General features: G+C 40.2%; 2 protein-coding genes, 1 long non-coding RNA gene and 2 other non-coding genes across 6 annotated transcripts; 3 read left to right on the top strand and 2 right to left on the bottom strand.

The window, feature by feature from the left end:
• Nucleotides 1-4,056: 4,056 nt before the first annotated feature.
• On the top strand, nt 4,057-13,127 carry LOC113026272 (small ribosomal subunit protein eS17). Of its 2 annotated transcripts, XM_026174850.2 has the most exons (5): nt 4,057-4,187; nt 5,460-5,611; nt 6,648-6,753; nt 10,564-10,629; nt 13,006-13,127. In XM_026174850.2, exons 1-5 carry the CDS (start codon nt 4,185-4,187, stop codon nt 13,081-13,083), a joined length of 405 nt encoding a protein of 134 aa, XP_026030635.1. In that variant the 5' UTR covers nt 4,057-4,184; the 3' UTR covers nt 13,084-13,127. The 2 variants fall into 2 exon arrangements, with proteins under 2 accessions (XP_026030635.1, XP_026030634.1); XM_026174849.2 differs by lacking the exon at nt 4,057-4,187 and having other exon boundaries at nt 5,454-5,611.
• LOC113027521 (small nucleolar RNA SNORA71) lies at nt 5,671-5,799 on the top strand. The gene has a single exon (XR_003273081.1). It is a non-coding gene; the product is annotated as a small nucleolar RNA SNORA71 (small nucleolar RNA).
• LOC113027522 (small nucleolar RNA SNORA71) lies at nt 12,795-12,924 on the top strand. The gene has a single exon (XR_003273082.1). It is a non-coding gene; the product is annotated as a small nucleolar RNA SNORA71 (small nucleolar RNA).
• A 1,088-nt stretch (nt 13,128-14,215) lies between the features above and the next one.
• On the bottom strand, nt 14,216-16,553 carry LOC113026273 (niq CART3-like). The gene is made up of 3 exons (XM_026174851.2): nt 16,269-16,553; nt 14,884-14,967; nt 14,216-14,457 (listed from the first exon to the last, which is right to left on the bottom strand). Exons 1-3 carry the CDS (start codon nt 16,383-16,385, stop codon nt 14,350-14,352), a joined length of 309 nt encoding a protein of 102 aa, XP_026030636.1. The 5' UTR covers nt 16,386-16,553; the 3' UTR covers nt 14,216-14,349.
• Nucleotides 16,554-18,538: 1,985 nt separating this feature from the next.
• On the bottom strand, nt 18,539-18,945 carry LOC145429750 (uncharacterized). Its single transcript, XR_013910038.1, has 2 exons — nt 18,804-18,945; nt 18,539-18,720 (listed from the first exon to the last, which is right to left on the bottom strand). It is a non-coding gene; the product is annotated as an uncharacterized LOC145429750 (long non-coding RNA).
• Between the last annotated feature and the right edge of the window lie 294 nt (nt 18,946-19,239).

Genomic DNA, 19,239 nt, shown 5'->3' with positions numbered 1-19,239 from the left:
ACATCTTAAGCCTCACTTTTGCACATTTAAACTCCTCCACCAGACATGGGATAGGCAATGACAGTATCCCGTCGCTATAGAGTCCAACGCTGCTGAATCATTTGGGAAGTCCGAGCCACTTCTTAACGTAGGAGCTCACTAGCCTCTCTAGTCGATTGGGATGATTGAGTGAGACCTCATACATGGTCAACGGCCACTGTAGTCTGGGTAATAACCCAAACTGGAAGCACCAGCGCTTCAGTTTCCCTGGGAGTGCAGTGTTGTTAATCCGCTTGAGGTCATTAGCCAAGTTCTGCCTTGGTTGTTCTAGTTGTCACGTATCATTGAGTTCTGCATTGTAGCACCGTCCCAGGCTCTTTATGGGCTTCTCTAAAAGTGTGCTAACCTGAAATACACATCATAATACACTATCAGAGGCACAAAGACACACATCACTCATTTCTCTTTCCAGATTTTCTGAGGTGAGGGCAAAGCCCAGGTGCAACGCTTTCATGCAGCGCTAACAAAACCTTATTGTTATATTAATGGAGAGGGTGATGTGAGGAAAATGAGTGGGGAAGACTTTAAAAGTGGGACTCAGCGTTTGGGGGAACCCAAAAATCGCATGGAGCGACTCAGTGTGGGGAAAATAATCACAACTCACAATAATTTCTACTGAGCACTCCAGTAGATTTTCTTAGTGTACAAGCTGTGATCAGCTGACCTGTGCTGCTGGTTTGAGGTTTACGGCACTTTTTGGATTTACACAACTGAATTCAACCAGATGTGAGCAGATGTTTCATGAGTTGTCCAACAATCTTATCTTATCTTATCTTCCCATATGGAAAAGATATATATAAATCTTATAAAGTTTTTATCTGTCTTGTATGAAACTTGTATGAAAAGCATACAAGAGTGAAAACACATATAAGATCCCTTGAAAAATTATATAATGAAACCTGTATGTTTTGTATACTTACTAAAAACATATATGATTTACTCATGAAAGTGGCCACTTTCATGAGTAAATCATATATGTTTTTACTATTTCTTTTCCATATGGGTTATCTTATCTTATCTTATCTTATCTTATCTCTTGAGATTGTTTTATACCATCATACATGAAACTTTGTGACCTTTTATTTAAAAATAACACCCACCTAGCAGACTAAACCTTTACTGTGCCATTTAGGTGTCATCTACAAATGAAATTGAGACATTGGTCAAGGAGACTAGTCCCCAAATAAAGATGAACTATAAAAAAGGGGCAAAATTGCCTATTTTTGTTAAGGTAACTAAGATCTCTTGACATCTGCAGTAAGCTGCTGCAGGTGTTCTATCAGTCTATGGTGGCAAGTGTTCCGTTCTATGCTGCAGTGCAGCATCAGATACAAGGATGCAAAGAGATTAGACAAACTAGTGAAGAAAGCTGGCGCTGGAGCCAGACTGTACATGCTGGGGGAGGTGAATAACTCTGATCACCCACTGTACAACATTTTCATGGAAGATGAGTAATAGAAGACTCCTCTCTGTCTGTTGTACAACAGAGCAATACAGAAAAACATTTGCTCCCACAGCGATTAGGCTTTTTAATTTTCATACAAATAGCAGATGGGCCATGTCAGACACAAATTTACCCTTGGGATCAATAACGGTATTATTTTATTATCACAATAATGTCACATGTTACATACCTCAACTGGTGTAAGCTACATTTTCTCTTACCTAGGGAACACCTGCATCCTGGTGCCAGGTGTTCCCTAGGCAGGCAAGTTGGCAGAGGCATGTTTTGGGCAATGTTCTGTTGGGCAACTTTGGGTCGTGCCATCCACAAAGATGTTACTTTGACCTAAGCACTTTTGCAGACCATATATATATACACCACTTCATGAAAACAGTATTCCCCGATGTTTTTGATTTTTGCCATTTTTTCAATTGTATCCATCATTATCTGTCAAAGTGGTGGCACATCATAGAACAAGTTAACCTGTATTCACCTCTGTGGAACATAGGCTATATACCATCTGATATGTCATGTTATCAGTATTTCTTTGTTTGTATTGTTAGGTCAGGTTCATTATTTGGCATATATCGCAAGACACACTTTATTCGCTTTCCTCCATACATACAGTGGGGCAAAAAAGTATTTAGTCAGCCACCGATTGTGCAAGTTCCCCCACCTAAAATGATGACAGAGGTCAGTAATTTGCACCAGAGGTACACTTCAACTGTGAGAGACAGAATGTGAAAAAAAAAATCCATGAATCCACATGGTAGGATTTGTAAAGAATTTATTCGTAAATCAGGGTGGAAAATAAGTATTTGGTCAATAACAAAAATACAACTCAATACTTTGTAACATAACCTTTGTTGGCAATAACAGAGGTCAAACGTTTACTATAGGTCTTTACCAGGTTTGCACACACAGTAGCTGGTATTTTGGCCCATTCCTCCATGCAGATCTTCTCGAGAGCAGTGATGTTTTGGGGCTGTCGCCGAGCAACACGGACTTTCAACTCCCGCCACAGATTTTCTATGGGGTTGAGGTCTGGAGACTGGCTAGGCCACTCCAGGACTTTCAAATGCTTCTTACGGAGCCACTCCTTTGTTGCCCGGGCGGTGTGTTTTGGATCATTGTCATGTTGGAAGACCCAGCCTCGTTTCATCTTCAAAGTTCTCACTGATGGAAGGAGGTTTTGGCTCAAAATCTCACGATACATGGCCCCATTCATTCTGTCCTTAACACGGATCAGTCGTCCTGTCCCCTTGGCAGAAAAACAGCCCCATAGCATGATGTTTCCACCCCCATGCTTCACAGTAGGTATGGTGTTCTTGGGATGCAACTCAGTATTCTTCTTCCTCCAAACACGACGAGTTGAGTTTATACCAAAAAGTTCTACTTTGGTTTCATCTGACCACATGACATTCTCCCAATCCTCTGCTGTATCATCCATGTGCTCTCTGGCAAACTTCAGACGGGCCTGGACATGCACTGGCTTCAGCAGCGGAACACGTCTGGCACTGCGGGATTTGATTCCCTGCCGTTGTAGTGTGTTACTGATGGTGACCTTTGTTACTTTGGTCCCAGCTCTCTGCAGGTCATTCACCAGGTCCCCCCGTGTGGTTCTGGGATCTTTGCTCACCGTTCTCATGATCATTTTGACCCCACGGGATGAGATCTTGCGTGGAGCCCCAGATCGAGGGAGATTATCAGTGGTCTTGTATGTCTTCCATTTTCTGATGATTGCTCCCACAGTTGATTTTTTCACACCAAGCTGCTTGCCTATTGTAGATTCACTCTTCCCAGTCTGGTGCAGGTCTACAATACTTTTCCTGGTGTCCTTCGAAAGCTCTTTGGTCTTGGCCATGGCGGAGTTTGGAGTCTGACTGTTTGAGGCTGTGGACAGGTGTCTTTTATACAGATGATGAGTTCAAACAGGTGCCATTCATACAGGTAACGAGTGGGGGACAGAAAAGCGTCTTACAGAAGACGTTACAGGTCTGTGAGAGCCAGAGATTTTCCTTGTTTGAGGTGACCAAATACTTATTTTCCACCCTAATTTACGAATAAATTCTTTACAAATCCTACCATGTGAATTCATGGATTTTTTTTTTCACATTCTGTCTCTCACAGTTGAAGTGTACCTCTGGTGCAAATTACTGACCTCTGTCATCATTTTAAGTGGGGGAACTTGCACAATCGGTGGCTGACTAAATACTTTTTTGCCCCACTGTAACCTTAACCAACAATACACAATCAAACGTTGTTTTCCTCTTCAGCTTTGGCCTTGTGGTCTTGTGATTTTTCCCACCATTTTACCGCTTTCATTAACGTAGTAAGTTTATCAAACCAAGTGTCAAAGAAACAGTTGAGTTCTCCTCATTTTCTCTTCTATTACTTTCTGTTTCGCCTGTAGATGCATATTTCTCTTTCATATATGGAAACATCTTCAAGATCACACGCTGAAAATTTCTGACTTACAAACAGCATGGCAGGGCAGTGAGGAGAAAAGCTGGTAAACAACACAAAATTTTAAGAAAGCGTTTTTTGTCTGTTGTAGAGACGTGCATGTTGGAGGTTGTTGTTTAGCTTACGGTCGGAGGGGTCGCTGCAGGGACAGAACGTTTCTGTTTTCAACTTCCGCCCGAGGATTCAAGCTTCCACCGGAAGTGTGCTTGTTCTCTTTTACCAGGGCCGATCCAACATGGTGGGTGTTTTTTATATGACTACCTACACTATCTGTTCTAATCCTGTCGTTTAAAATGTTTTGTATTCCGTTTAACCTTACCAATAAGCAGCAGATCAATAATCTTTCCTTGTGGCCGCTGTATTGACGTTAGATGATACGAACGCGACTTTTTATCGGCGCTTCTGTAACGCTGCTGCTGACGGAGCGACCGGCTGAATGAGCCGCGATGCTTGTTCGGGTTTTTATCGGTTAATATCGAGAGGACTGACAGAACAACCTAGGCGGTATTTGTTTGTTCACGAACCGTTAAAATGGTTAAATTGCCGAAAAGTATAGCTCACCTTAGCTTGGTGGCCAACTCAGGTGTTAGCTTGTGTGTCGTTGAGGAAGCTAATGCTGCTCTGGAGGCTGCAGTCCCTGATCTAGTTGGGAGCTTGTCTTCAGCCGCACAGTGCTTCGGTCAAGTGATTTCAGAATACTGAAGATGTTATGTGGCGCGACAAAACTTCACCACATTAATCCAAAAACAACGTCTGACACACAAGTTTAAGGGTAAACTTTATTCCAAGGAAGTTAGAGCAACCCAGAGGCAAAAATGTATAATATTAAACATTAACAAGATAAAACTAACAAAATTAGCACAGGCTCACATAAGGCTCTAAGAAACAAATATAGATGGTGCTATCAATAATAATAATTCACAAACCTTATTCAATTCAATACTACTTTGGGATGTTGGTACGTTTACCTCGGCCTCTTCATCCTATTTGTAAAATTGGTTCTTTATGTCTTCGGTGTATTCGTCCAGGAATTCATTTAGCCGCTTGTTCATTTAGTGTAATCTTCCAGTCAGATGGACTCCAACTCTACCATTTTGGGCAGCAGCTGATGCCTTTAGTCCTTGTTCTGCTGTGCAGGAGACCCACTGTGATCAGGAGGACCGCTCCAGCCAGAACCTGCAGCAGGAGGAAAACTGCTTAATGTGCTTCTACACGGAGCTCACTGACGTTGCAGAGCAGAACAAGGACTAGCATTGCCTGGTACAGTCCAAGATGATGGAAATGGAGGTTGTGTGCAAAATCAGCCATATAACATCAAGGACAGCCACAGCTTTGACCTGGTCAGCCTGCAGGTAGGGAGTTGCCTGCAGATTGGCCAGGCCTAAAATAGGATTTAGATTCCACTCATGGTGGCAAACGGATGTTTTTTAAAGAAATGGTGCCAGAATGACTGTTCCGATAGTTTACCCAAATGCTAGGAGTAACGAGTAAACATGTTCTCTTCATGCAGGGACGAGTCAGGACCAAGACGGTGAAAAAGGCTGCCAGGGTCATCATCGAAAAATACTACACCCGGCTGGGAAATGACTTCCACACCAACAAGAGGGTGTGCGAAGAAATAGCCATCATCCCCAGCAAGAAGCTCCGCAACAAGATCGCTGGGTGAGTTGTCTATTGCAAAGTGGAGCCCACAACCACAAATTTGTCTTGCTTATCTGCCATCCTGTATCGAAAGGTGATCATGGCGTCTATGTTGCCTGGTCATTAAAAATTACAGGAAGATAAACCTTTGAGCCTTTCCCGTGTTTGAAGGACTGCCAATTCCTATCAGACCCTGGTGCTCTAAGACATGCAAACAATTCCTGGGATGGTAGACATTAATTAAATAAATACATTTTTCTGTTAAGTAGGCAGATATTGATGGAAGGCCTGTGGTGTGGAATCTGAGTTCGCAGCAGAGTTAGCATTTATTTCATCATTTTTTTAAGTCACTTTTGTACCAAAACACACTCCAAAACCATCAGTGTTTTTAGATTAGAGGTGGGTTTAAAAAGCCTCAAAATTATAGTGGTATTTCATGAAAATACATCATCAGAGACTGGTGATGTTTGTATGCTCACCACGTGCAAAAAAAAAAAAAAGGTCATAACTGTTGGTGTGGGCTGCTGTTTTTGTGTCGTACACCACCTACAGTTATCTATTTTTGTAGCCTGGCGTGTTGCACCGTGGCTGCTGCAGCCGGATTGAAGACACCAGGATATGATCGTGTCCGTTTTTACCGCCATTTTAATGGTATTCACTACAGAAGCGTAGAGATTCACAGATGTATGAGGGAGATGTTGCACAGTTTGAAAACCTGAGTTTGTGAGAGGGGAAAAAAACACTGGGCAGTGTCTTTGCTTCTGGTTTTGATTTCTTCTCTTTCTATATCAGTGCTTATATGGCACAAATAGAAGTGACTGTAATGATGTTGCGGCAGCAAAGCAACCAGTATGGAGGGTATACTGGTGCCTTGGCACCTGGCTCTTGGTCTCAGACAAGCCCAGGCTTGTCTCGATGCATTTGGGAATCTTAACATATGGTGTTGCTATAGTAACCATGTCCCTACATGACATTTCTATAATATGTACAAATTTCTATGGTATTATCATGGCAGTTCCATGTGATGACAACTTTGTGTGCGTTGCTCCACTTGTAGGTATGTAACACATCTGATGAAGAGGATTCAGAGGGGTCCAGTCAGAGGAATCTCCATCAAACTGCAGGAGGAAGAGAGAGAGAGGAGAGACAACTATGTACCAGAGGTCAGTGAACGCATCACTGTGTTTGTTATACCAGACCGGGTAAAAGCAGTGAATCTGCTCTTGTAAAACTTGTTGATTCTGGTAGCATGCTACCGGAACCACTGGGACCATTAGTATAGTTCCTGTTGTATCTTTTTCTAATTTTGCCATAGATGTGTTTGTAAATGTTGTGGTGAGAGGTGCTGAATAGAGCAGGGCGATATGGCCAAAAATATTTATCACGATATATATTTGAAAATTTGCGATAACGATATAACTGACGATATAATTGATGCGAGACAAAATACAACTCCACAACATTACTAGCGCAAAAAGACAACCTTCCATTTATTTTCACTTAAACAAGAAGCTGGTTTTTATGTACATTAAAGCTTTATAAAAATGAAATAACGGTGCAAATGCAAATTCCTTGCTGAAAGTTTAACCAAAAGGCATTTCCAGTAGAAATGGGCTGACATATCCTGAGCATAACCATGTATAATATCCACTGAAGTTAAAAAGAGGTGCTTTGCAACATTAAACTGCAGTGTGCAGTACGTATTTTTCGGACCATAAGGTGCACGGGATTATAAGGCACATTAATCGAAACAAAGCAGTCAGATAAATCAAACTTTATTAAACTCATTCTTCTTGCTTCCTCCACTTCTGTACCATTGATTCATTAATGTTGAATTCTCTGGCAGCTGCTCTATTCCCATGTTGTTGCAGTATATTAATGACTAACCTCGTATTGTGGATGAATTATCTCAGTTGTTCTCCTGACTGAAACGTCACTGCTGTTTAGTTTCCTGTCTTCATTTATGTTGGAAGTGATAGCAGAGCTGTACGTTTGAATTTTTTCAGAAATCTCTCAGTCAGAACATGCAATATCATGCTTAGGTAACTAGCGAAACTAGCGAGCTAACTTCCGCTAGCTTCCTGCTAACTTCTAACTCCGTTAAATGTAATAAATTTTGTTTTCATGGATGCCTGGAAGTTAAACTTCATAGTTACACCTGGTAAAGCAGCAATTCTGATCGTTTTATTAAAGATGAAAGAATTTAGACAGTTTTTAAACTCTCAGTGATGCTGCAGTGTTCGTTTGACCTGAACGATACGGAGTTTAGGACCCAGATTACTCCCAGATTTAAGAGCATCTTAGTCCGACAAATAGGACAATAACGACGGCCGCTTGCATGTTCTGCAAAAAAATGTGCTTTGTTGTGTATCTGACGGACAAACACCAAACCAGTTCCACATCACTGAAGTTGCACCGTTTTTTACAAACCAATTCTGGTTCATCTGTTTCACTCAACAATCGGCCATGTGCGTATGAAAACAAAGGCACTGCGCATGCGCGTTTTACTCATATTCTATCGCGATATTTCATTTTCCTATAGTTGCCTAACATTATACCGGTATTACCGTGAACGGTATAATATGGCCCAGCCCTAGTGCTGAACGATCTGCTGATTGTTGACTGAAGTTTGAGCCTGATCCACAAGTGGTCACGTAACTAAACGTACATGGTACTACAGGGTTCATGTGCTGGGCAAGTCTATTGTAATCATACAATATTACAGCAATATACAACTAGATAAAAAGTGAAGAATGAATGGCTAAATTGCTGCATCAGTAATTTTCATTGTGCATACAGATGAAGAAGGGTGTCAGCAGAGTGCACAGATCACTGTTTGTCCCCATTATTTTTATTTGTGAATGTGTGGATTTATTTGCTGCAATATAGAGCTGAAAAGCATCAAGAGTGCATCAGCAGGCCATTGATACTGAGGTCTGGTAGCTTATGTGATTGATTAAATGGGTCAGGCACAGAATAATAGCCAAATCTGTGCATTATTAGCCTAAAACATAAGTCTGTTTTTAAGAGTGTTTTTGAAACAATTTTAGTTATTGTGAAATGTGGGGTTAAATTGTGCTAAGTCTTCACAATTAAAACTACAAATACACAGCTTTGAGGGGAACCACTGACTTTTTTTTTTTTAAAGAAAATATGGCTGTAGTGTTACAGTATTGTCGTTATAATTGCCAACTGCTCCAGTTTACCTTAGTAAACTTCTTTTCTTTTGGCAAATTTGGCACATTTATTTTTTTAAACAAATGTTAAGAAATAAAGCAAAAGCTTGGATATTATTTTGGGTAAAGGAGTGGAATGAGTACATTTTAATAAGTCTAATTTTTCTGAAGATCAATTTAATTGCACTTTTAAACTCATGGATTTCTAAATTTGACATTTAATTGTGTAAAACATCAAACTGTTTCACATTTATAAATATTAATGTGTTGCATGTAAACTGTATGATGGATCTCAATTATTGTTCCAGGCACCTCAACATGCTGCACAAAACTCATCCCACAAGCCTGTAAGGCTACAGTTGCACTAGGGATACCAGTGGTTGGAAACTACGGCACAACCATAATTATTGTGACCATGACCAATCAACTCGTGATTTTCCTGCCTTTGAATTGGTCCCTTTAAAAATATTATCAGGTCTGAGATCACTCCCAGTCAGGTTCTGTTTTCGAAGGAATATTAGTGCATCAAGATGGGGATAAAATGGCAATAAGATGGAATCAGTTTTGGATTGTGCGAATCAAATTGGCACTTAAATTCAATCTGTTTGCAACAATCACTCTAGAGTAATACAATTATTCTAATTTCTAAACAAACATTTTTCCAGACATATGTAACGATGCCTGTTGAAGGCAGTAAAAGAAAGACACTTGAAAGTTGCTCTGCGTGAGCACTGCAGACCGTTTCTTTTATTTATTGTAATACAGATTAAGAGACTAAGACCATAAACTCCACAGGACAGAGGCCAAGATAAAAGGATTCTTTAGAATCTGGAGCCTCTTTGCAACCACAGCTTATGCCATCTGGTGGCTCTCAGATAGAATGCAGGTTGGCGATATTTCCACATTGGCTTAATCTTCCCTATCCTGGAATCTACATCCATGTTTTATAGCATCCCTATCTGTTTGTGTTTGAAGCTGTTGATTTCCTTTTTACCCATTAACATTTGATTAGGATTAGAAAGTTTCTTCACTCCATCTGGCGTTTGGGTTTTGATTTGTTTCATCTATTGGAGAAATAGTTGAGCTTAACAGTAATAGAGCAGAGTAGTAGCAGAGAATGTACAAAGTAGAAAATAAAATAAAAAAAGGCAAATAAAAAAAGTCTGCATTGTAGTGTGCCAATATTTCAGTATGCGTGCATCTACGTTGCAAATTTGAATAAAACTGTAGTTTTGTACCACTGGCTTCATACATTTTGTTACTGGCTGCAAGACAGAGCTATATATTTGTGAGTGTTTGCTTCAACCAGTTTATCCACAGGTGATCTCAGAAGTGCAAACATGGTCAGGAGCTGGAACAGTCGAGTGTCCAGCCCTGATGGGGCTTTTGGACACATTAAACCAAATTGTGCCTGTTATGTGTTTTTTGTGTCCTGGTAGTCTGCCTGAACCGAACACCTTTCTTTCTACCAGTTGTTTTGTGATTATGGTCTGTAGGCAGGTGATTCACAATGCAGAAAAAAACAACACATACAAATTTTCTTGAGTTTTGAAGGACTTTCTGTTCTTTTTGTGCACTCGTACAATTTTTTTAAACACAACAGATGGATATAAGTAAACAAAATAATATGGTGTTACTTTGCAACTGTGGAAATAACTGAGGTGTGGGATAAATTCAAATTCAAATTTTATTTGTCACGTACACAGTCATACACAGTACGATATGTAGTACAAGTATTAACCGGAAATGAAGAATGTAGTGATGGCTAATGTGATTCCTGTGTGTTTATCTGTCCAGGTGTCTGCTTTGGACCAGGAGCTGATTGAAGTTGATCCCGACACCAAGGAGATGCTGAAGCTGCTGGTAAGTCTTTCTGTAACAGGACAGAACAAGTACAGTTTTTGCGGTACTTAATTTCATCTTACTCTGCTGGGGCTTAGCGGTTAATGTATTAACTGATTAAAATAAAGGGTCTGTTATACTGTAAACAAATCCTCTCACAAATTGAATCCTCTGTGTGCCGTGTTTTAAACACAAAAACAAACTACTGAAAAATTATGTGATCAGACATAAATCTTAGAATTTAAAGGCATGTTCCAACTACAAATGAAAATAAAAAGATGTAAAAGCAACAGGCTCACAAAGGTAATGACAGAAATAGGAAGCTGATTTGTTAGATGTTTAATGGTGGAATGACTTAGATCAGACACAGGCATCTAATCTTGTTAATGATAACAGCAATTGGTCTTGAGTTGGGAAATAAAAAAAATGGTTGGAGTTAATGGAGTTTGAGTGTTGAATTGTATCCAGCCAGTGGAGCTCTTTAGAAAAAGTTTGTGTAGTTCTAGAGAGGAGTTGTAGGAAGGCACATCTCATCAAGCAACATCAAGGGAGGTCACGAATCGCCTTCAGAGGAACCAGAGGGTTTGAAAACTTCAGAACACTTTGATCCATTTTAGTGTTTCATTAAAACTGGCAGTTGTTGTGTAACCAGTGTTACTGTCAGAGTGGAGGTTGCTGTTCAGGCCTTTTAAACCAGAAGATTTTATTTAAAGCACAGAAGCATTTAAATGGCTGAAATCAGTTTGTTGGGACATATTTGCCTCTGTCCCTGTGTTCAGCTTTTAAATGGCAGAATTTCCAGGTAAAGGATTTTACTAGAATCAACCTGAGCTTGTAACGGTCCGATTCCAGCAGCAAGAAGGGAGCTTTTAAAAACAGCCACTCAAACCAGAGAGTCAAAGTGCAGCATGCCCTTAAAACTTGTTTTGAAATGTCGTAGACAGAAAAAAAATTAGATAATGGGACATGTGTTTTTTCCTCTTTTTTTTTAAACACATATAAGTATGCTATATGTGCTGTTGTCTACTCTGTTATGTACACTACAGGCAAAGAAATAGCCCAAATCCAGTTCCATGCACGTGCACATGTATTTGGTAACTAAAGCGGTTTCTAATTCAAGACAGTTGCCGACCTTCTTGGGAGTGGACACCCCAGCAAATTCAGCCCAATGTCAGACAATGCAGTGTTCAGATAAACTGAAAAACCAAACAAACCCTGCACCTTAGATTCCACGGGCCTCAGATAGCATGTAAATGTTAAAATTGATAGCAGTATAATTAAAAAATACTGAAGGACTTCCAGGACAAACGCTCTGTTCTGTCTGTAAACACCATCAGCCTTCCAGGGATTGCAGATGAAAATGAGTCTCTGGTTAAATCTGGCATGTTTACATGATAAATTTAAGTGTTCATGTTAAATAATTTTAACAATAAGTTTTTCACTGTTATGAAGTAAAAATAGTATTACTACTTAAAATGTACAAGGGAACTGTGTTAGGCCTGTTGTTTGAAGACAAATAATTACACGATGCTGAAATAAATCGGTAAATGTGTAACAGATGAAGGTAGTGATTTCTCTTTTCGGTCATTTATCAACAAATGCTTTTACTTGGCTTTGATAAACCACACACTTCTAAAACTACGCCCCATGGACAGAGGAGACCAGTGATATGAGCTGCTTTTGCAGCCACAGGACGTCTTGTTGTACTCTGTATATCAAAATGATCAGCTTTGGTCAGGAAACGGGACAGGGGCAAATCTCCAACAGAGATGCAGCGAAAGAAGGGAACTATGGCCTAGTCAAAGTTCAAACCTCAACCTGATTGGGAATCATGGGGGTGTACTTAGTTTTTCACACTGATTTTGGCAGTTTTTGTCAAGTGTGTTGTTGTTCATGTGATGCTGTTAGATCCCCCACCCATTTTGTTTAACATCACTATATTAAAACCTTCACATCACGTATTTATTTCAGGACACAGCATTTAAAAAAAAACCATGAGTGTTTATGCTGGTGCAGCCACACATGCCTGGTAATAAGTGAATATAAATGTACTCACCACAGCTGAAGTACAAACCAGCCGGGTAGTCGTGCTACACAGCAGGCCAAAATATTTGAAGGACCATTCCATCAAGAAGACGCAGACAGCTAGCTGTGTAACTTTGCTGTTGCTTTTGCATTTCCCTTGAGCCTGTATCGAAAGGTGATCATGGCGCCTTTGTTGCCAGGTCATTTATTAACTACAGGCATATAAACATGTGAGCCTTCCCTGTGTTTGCTGGACTGTCTGTTCCTGTCAGACCCTGGTGCTCTCAGACATTGAGTATTGAGTTGATATTGAGTTGCAGTCACCTCCTTTCAGATCAGTTCTTAAACCAGTGTCTTGTTTATGTCCCTCAGGATTTTGGCAGCCTGTCCAACCTGCAGGTCACCCAACCTACTGTCGGCATGAACTTCAAGCAGCCCCGAGGAGTCTAAGCTCTGTACAGTATCTTCCCAATAAAATCCATTTGGGACAAAGAGCTCTGCTGTAGGACTGATGATTTGTGGACATCCGTTTTATGTGTTTTCCCTCTCCAAACTTGAGGTGTTAAGTTATCCTTTTCTCATAAGTGTAGGGCCAGTTGGGTGAAACTAAATAAACCCCATCAATTATTGGCTGAAAATACAATTATGTCTGTAAATTTGATGCTTTTAAACTGAGTCATGCCAGTAATTATGTGGAGGAACAGAAGAGGCCACACAAGGCTGCTTAATATTAGGAACATGTTTGTCCTTTGGTTTCATTGTTTTGACACACAATTGAAAGTCATTTTTAATAAACAGCCCATTCTACATTTACTAACAAATAATGGTTCTCATTGATCAGGTGCTGCTTCCTGTCAAATTGTGGTGGATTGCCTTTTTTTTTAAACTTCATCGAATCTGTTATATTTATGTGTTACATAATTTGATGTAGCCTTTTCAGTCATGATAACTTTACGTTTGTCCTGATAGTATTAAAGGTTAAAGGGTAAAGTCTACTGGCAGCAGAGCAGCTGATTTGACAAAAATTAGTAGAAAAAGCGTAAAAACAATACAGGCTGAAAACAGCTGCTTTAGACAAAAGAGGGGAAAAAATAGGTAATGAAAATTTTGCATAGCTGTGTGTCTTCTAAGCCTGGGTTATGGTCACCATCATGGGGACAGCCATGATGGCATCACTGTTAGGAGACTGGAAAATAACTGTCAAAGGACCTGTAGAAAAGCAAGTCAAACGTTTATGTCACAAACACGCGGTGAAAAGCTATCCAAAGATTTTTCTGCTTCGTTTGTGCTACGATCTACTTTTTCTCATTAAGTTTAACATTAATAGTTTGAAATTACATGACCTCAACACTTTTTGTCAAGACTCTGGTTTTTATCATCAGAAGAAATATGACTTCTCACAGATCCCAAAAGGCTACATTTATGCTACATATGTGTGTTGATACAAGGACTGCAAGCTTGAACAGGGTTCCTGTCTTTTGCCTGATTAGTCAGGATTTTACATACACATCTTGCAATGTATGAAAACTTATGAGAAGGTCTGTGTACTTTATTTAAAAAAAACAAACAAACCTCTACAACATTTTTAAAAGCAAGATAAAACACCTTTAATGCAGCACAAAAATGTTTTCACATAAAAATTGACAAAGGATTCATTCCATTCTAAAGGTTAAATCTACAATTTAAAATAAACTTTTGTGACATGATTTAATTTGCTCATAAGCACTTAAGGAGGAAGAAGTTGCAGAAAGCTCCTCGGGGGCAGTCGCACATCTTCCCAATCCGAGATCCTTTCCTGATGGCACAGTATTCCCCAAGATCACACTGTGAACACAAATAACTTTTTAATATCAAACTCTGGACTTCATGGAATGAAAATTCACAAAGTATCACTAAGACGTTAACACAACCATTCTGCTAATTTATGCTTTCTTGCAGTCCAAAAGAAGTCATTCATAACTGCTGTCAGAAAAAAAAAAAAGAAAGGCACAGCAAGGACGATCTCTGATGCCGAGAAAAGCACTTTTCTAGAGGGAATCATACCTTTAATCATTAAAACAGTAAAATGCTGCTTCAGCTTTGGTGCACTGTTACTGTTTTTGATTTTTTTCATTGCATTTTTGTTATACCTTTATTCTTGAGCACCTTTGCACTGAGGTTTAGAATGTTATACACTTTTAGAGAAATTATAAATGTTTTAAACATTTTTTGTCACAAGTGTTAAATCAGAGTATAGTGTTAGTGACTCACAGAGGGGACCTGTCCATACTTCTTCTCCCAGGGATTAATTCTCTTGGTTTGCAGTCTCTCCAGCACTTCATGCAGCGCACCAAGCTGAGAAAAACAAAAATACAACAGACGTGAAGCTAATGTGTGGTCAAAATTAAGCCTGGAAACACAGGAGAACACTTTAGTGCATCAGTCACTGTCATCCAGCCATTCTGTCATTTTCTGTCCAACAGCATTGCTCCATCTATGACAAAGGCTTTAAACATCAATTGGTCAATAATAAAACTAACAATAAGCAATTGTATTAACTGAATTTAGGCAAAAGAAGACAAGAATTAAAAAAGTCTCCAGCTTGACACTTGTCAGCATTTCTCATTATTGACTTGTCTTATGGCTCATGTTTTTAGAATTGTACTGCCTTAGTTAGAAGCAGTACAGTTATAGGAACTAAAGGATATTGAGTGGACTAATTAGGCAGCCAGATCTAAAGGATTACATTTTTCTGTTCGATATGACATCTGGTTTGAAATACAGTAACAGCTTTTTAATAATCTGCTAAATTCATACAAATCCCCCCTCCCCCCCCCATACATTCATATAGAGATTTACACTTTTCTATACACTTCAAGCACTTTGTCTATCTCACATCAATTGCCAATTTCAAATAGCCAATTAATTTAACATGCATATCTTTGTGCTTTGGGGAAAGCTGAAGCGCAAACTCACAGAAGAGATGAATCAGATTTGAACCAATTTAAATCACCATGCTGCACTGTGTCACTGAAGAACATGGAACCTGACAGCTTTTATGAGTTTGGTGCCAATATAAATAGATTAACTGAAGATGTTTTGGGTTAATTTTCATTATTTACTAATCTAATGTTCATTTATTGTTTGATTAATTGAATGAAAAAACACAACCCTCATACATTTATACTTTTCATGCTGAAAATGTCCTCTTAACTCTGAGCAATCAAATCAGTCAAACACAAAAATAAGCAAATCTTCATAATGCAACCAGAAATGTTATACATCAATTAACAAATAGTTACTAATTTATTTACATTTTACAAATTCATTGTTGCAATGAAAAACATTAGCCACCTATTATTATTACAGTTTCCAAAATTTGATCAAAAAAGCTGACACTAATGGAGATTTCACTACAGAATGAGTGCTTTTATTTTGATACTACAGGTTCAGTTCTGCATAAGAAGTTTGTCCAGCATACATTTGGAAGAGGTATATATGTTAAATACTTAAACAGAAGAAATTTCAGATCGTATCCAAAGACATATAACTTTTATTAAAGCAAAGCGTATGAACCCCCTTTTCATCACAAAATACCTTTATGTGTGTGTGTATTAAAATATTAGATATTGTAAATATTCCACACTCGGATTTACCAGTCTGTTGGAGTTGTGGTAGTCCTGCACTTCTCTCTCGTCCCTCTCGGCTTCCGTCTTCCCCGCTGGACACAGCGCAGATAGTAGCACCGCGCACAACACAGCTCGTGCCCACATTTTAAAAACACAGCAAAGAAAGCGCAGTGTTGAATTTTCCAACAGTCGCAGTTGCCTCTTACTTCCTCCAGGCGTTTCTCACGCACTCTGCATGTTCGGCACAGCGCGGGATCTTTAGAAAAACAGCTCCGCCCCTTCCAGGTATGACGCGGAGCATCTCCCAATGGGCTAAAATGTAGCAAAGACCCTGACTGGTTCACTCCTGTTGCTTTCAGCAAAGCTTTTATCAGAAGAAGATTAAAATACAGCACTGAAATATGTAGTATTTATAAGAACTTCTAAACATCACTGATGAAGACATCTTACTTTTTTTTGCATTTCCTTATTTTTTTATTTGTTGTTGTCATTTCCCACGTGTGGGACTAATAAAGGTTATCTTATCTTATCTTATCTTTTCAAAAAAACAAAAAACAAAAGAACAGCTATCTCATTATGGCATATTAGGTATTACGTGAGTATTTGCAAACAAATTTGAATATTAGACAAAGATAACCCAAGCACATACAAAATTATTTTAAATAGTAATGCCATTTATTAAAGGAAACAAGCTGTCTAAACCCACCTGGCCCTGTGTGAAAATTTTGCTCCTTTTGTTATCATGAATTGCTTTCAGGATGCTGGACTGAGGGTGGAGGTCTCAGTTCAATGTGAGTAGTGTTTGTGTCTTGACATCAGTGGTATCTGTCTACTCCTGTAACCAGTTTATCACTCCTGCTGGGTATCAGATGACAGGTAGGGCGTATGCGTTGATGGCTTGGATCATATTCCTGCACTTCAGCTGACCACTCAGCACTTCTTTTAGATATTTGGACGTGGCTAACCTTCATGAATTTTTATCATGTTTCCGAGTGGCTTGTGAGATACTAAGGCACTTGTAGTTAATTCAATTCAGTTCATTTTTATTTATATAGTGCCGAATCAGAATGATTTTGAATTGGATTGGAGTCTGTTAGACAGATATGATTCAAACCACTCCAGTGTAGTAATTTCAGTATCTATGGCATGCTCTAATCTCTGTAATAACATATTGTGGTCAATAGTATTGAATACTGCACTAAAGTCTAGCAGAAGGAGCAGAAAAATCAGTCCACTGTCAGAGGCCATAAAAAGGTAATTTGTAATGATGAGCTCTGAAACATGACTCCATCTCTTCAGATAAACTATTTTCATCTGCGGATGATCAGATAGCTGTTTTACAACTACTCTTTCACGAATTTTTAAAAGTAAAATGAAGATTGGAGGCTGACCTACAGTTAAGACAGATGGGTCAAGTGATGGCTTTTTACATACTGGTTTAATTACTACCACCTTAAACACATGTGGGACGTAATTGATTGATAAAGACTAATCTTATTTCAGATCAAAGTATTAACTAAAATAAGCAGTCTTTTAAACCCGGCAGGTTTATGCCACTGCAGGGGTTCCCCTTCTCTCAGGAGTGCGGGCCCACTCATCCCATGGGGTGGCCACCTCTTGTTGAGGGGCTCCTCTCTCTCTACCATTGGTGTGGCGGAATCATGGTCCTCGGCTACCACCTTTAATAGGTTTTACCGCTTGAATGTGGCAGCCAGCCCCTCTTTTGGGGAGGAGGTGGTGGGTGCCCCTCTGAGGTAGCCTTTGTCTGTTCGCTTGGCCTAGTGTCTTGCAGGCTGACCATGAGCGGCTGTTTAGGTGTGGACCTTGTGTCTTGTGGGAGTCACTCAGGCCAGTCTTGCGTCTGGCAGACTGATGCCTCCTCCCTCCAGCTCGGCCTTTGCATCTGGCGGGGCCTTGACCAGGGTGGTGTGTACATATGTACCAAGGGCGTAGATTTGGCATGGACGGAAGGGGCATGTCCCCACCAATAATTTGATCTCTTCGAGTAAAGAAAAGCAAAACCAATTAAAAAAAAAAAAAACAATCTGTCAACGTCTCATTCACCCAGCGGTGCAGAAAGAGTTACGTTCTCTACCGGAGTCCTACCTCATGTGACAAAAATGGCCAATGTGATTGGCTGGGCCTTTCAGTGAGCTCTGTTTAGTGTTAGCAGCGGCAAGCCTGCGCTGCGAGGACCTGCAAGGAGGAGAGGAGGATGGCAGCACAAAGGTGTCAGGCGCAGTGGCCCGTGGACATGGGATGGACTCAAGCGCAGATTCAAAACCGGAGGCCAGGGGTGAGGTGTAACGAAAAGAGACTTTATTTTTACAATGCTCAGAGGCTAACAGAAAGTGCAGACTAGAATCAATGAACATAAACTAGATGTCTGAGGCGAGAGAAAAATACTGTGGTGAAAACTAGATGGCAGGGATAACTGGGTGCAGGTACTGGGCAGGGAAAACTGTGGCGGGCCCGGGCACTGAAACAGAGGACAGAGCAGTCAGGGGAATCCCACAGAGGGCTGCGAGTGAATCTAAAAAATAGTACACTGAGCTGTCTTACAAGCTTGCAGGTGGGGGTTGCGTGGAGGGGGGAGGCAGGAGAGGTCCAGGTGGGTGCTGCATGCAAGGCAGGGAGGCAGGCAGGAGAAAATGGCAGCTCCAAAACGGAGAGGGATTACCGGTGGCAGCAAACTGGTATCCAGGAGAGCTTGGTAGGTGGTTTTCAGAGGCTGACGAAAAAAAACAGAGATACGGTTAATACACACGATTAGTCACCAAGGAACGGACGTGAGGCCGAGAACTGACTAAAGTTGGCAGATAATCTGGCGAAGACCAGTTGAGTGCGCCGGTCATAAATACTGCTGGTCCGATTGCCATCAGGTGAGGAACAACAAAGACTCCACCCAGTGGGGAGGAGCTGATGCTGTGGAAAACCACCCAGACCACGACAAAAGGAAGAACCTGGACATAAGAAAGTATTTTTCAAAGAAACCTGT

The sequence above is a fragment of the Astatotilapia calliptera genome, chromosome 7 (genome assembly GCF_964374335.1).
Source record: "Astatotilapia calliptera chromosome 7, fAstCal68.1, whole genome shotgun sequence".
NCBI classification, from domain to species: Eukaryota; Metazoa; Chordata; class Actinopteri; order Cichliformes; family Cichlidae; genus Astatotilapia; species Astatotilapia calliptera.
Note: the sequence above shows the minus strand (reverse complement) of the source record. Positions and strands in the feature narration are given on the sequence as shown.

Bases quoted from the DNA above. Each gene is read 5' to 3' on its own strand.
- LOC113026272 (XM_026174849.2), top strand. From the start codon at position 5,454: ATGCAGGGACGAGTCAGGACCAAGACGGTGAAAAAGGCTGCCAGGGTC. The intron at 6,754-10,563 runs GTCAGTGAACGC...TTATCTGTCCAG, and splicing joins GAGACAACTATGTACCAGAG to GTGTCTGCTTTGGACCAGGA. The intron at 10,630-13,005 runs GTAAGTCTTTCT...TATGTCCCTCAG, and splicing joins AGGAGATGCTGAAGCTGCTG to GATTTTGGCAGCCTGTCCAA.
- LOC113026273 (XM_026174851.2), bottom strand. From the start codon at position 16,385: ATGTGGGCACGAGCTGTGTTGTGCGCGGTGCTACTATCTGCGCTGTGT. The intron at 14,968-16,268 runs GTAAATCCGAGT...TGTTTTTCTCAG, and splicing joins ACCACAACTCCAACAGACTG to CTTGGTGCGCTGCATGAAGT. The intron at 14,458-14,883 runs GTGAGTCACTAA...TTGTGTTCACAG, and splicing joins AGTATGGACAGGTCCCCTCT to TGTGATCTTGGGGAATACTG.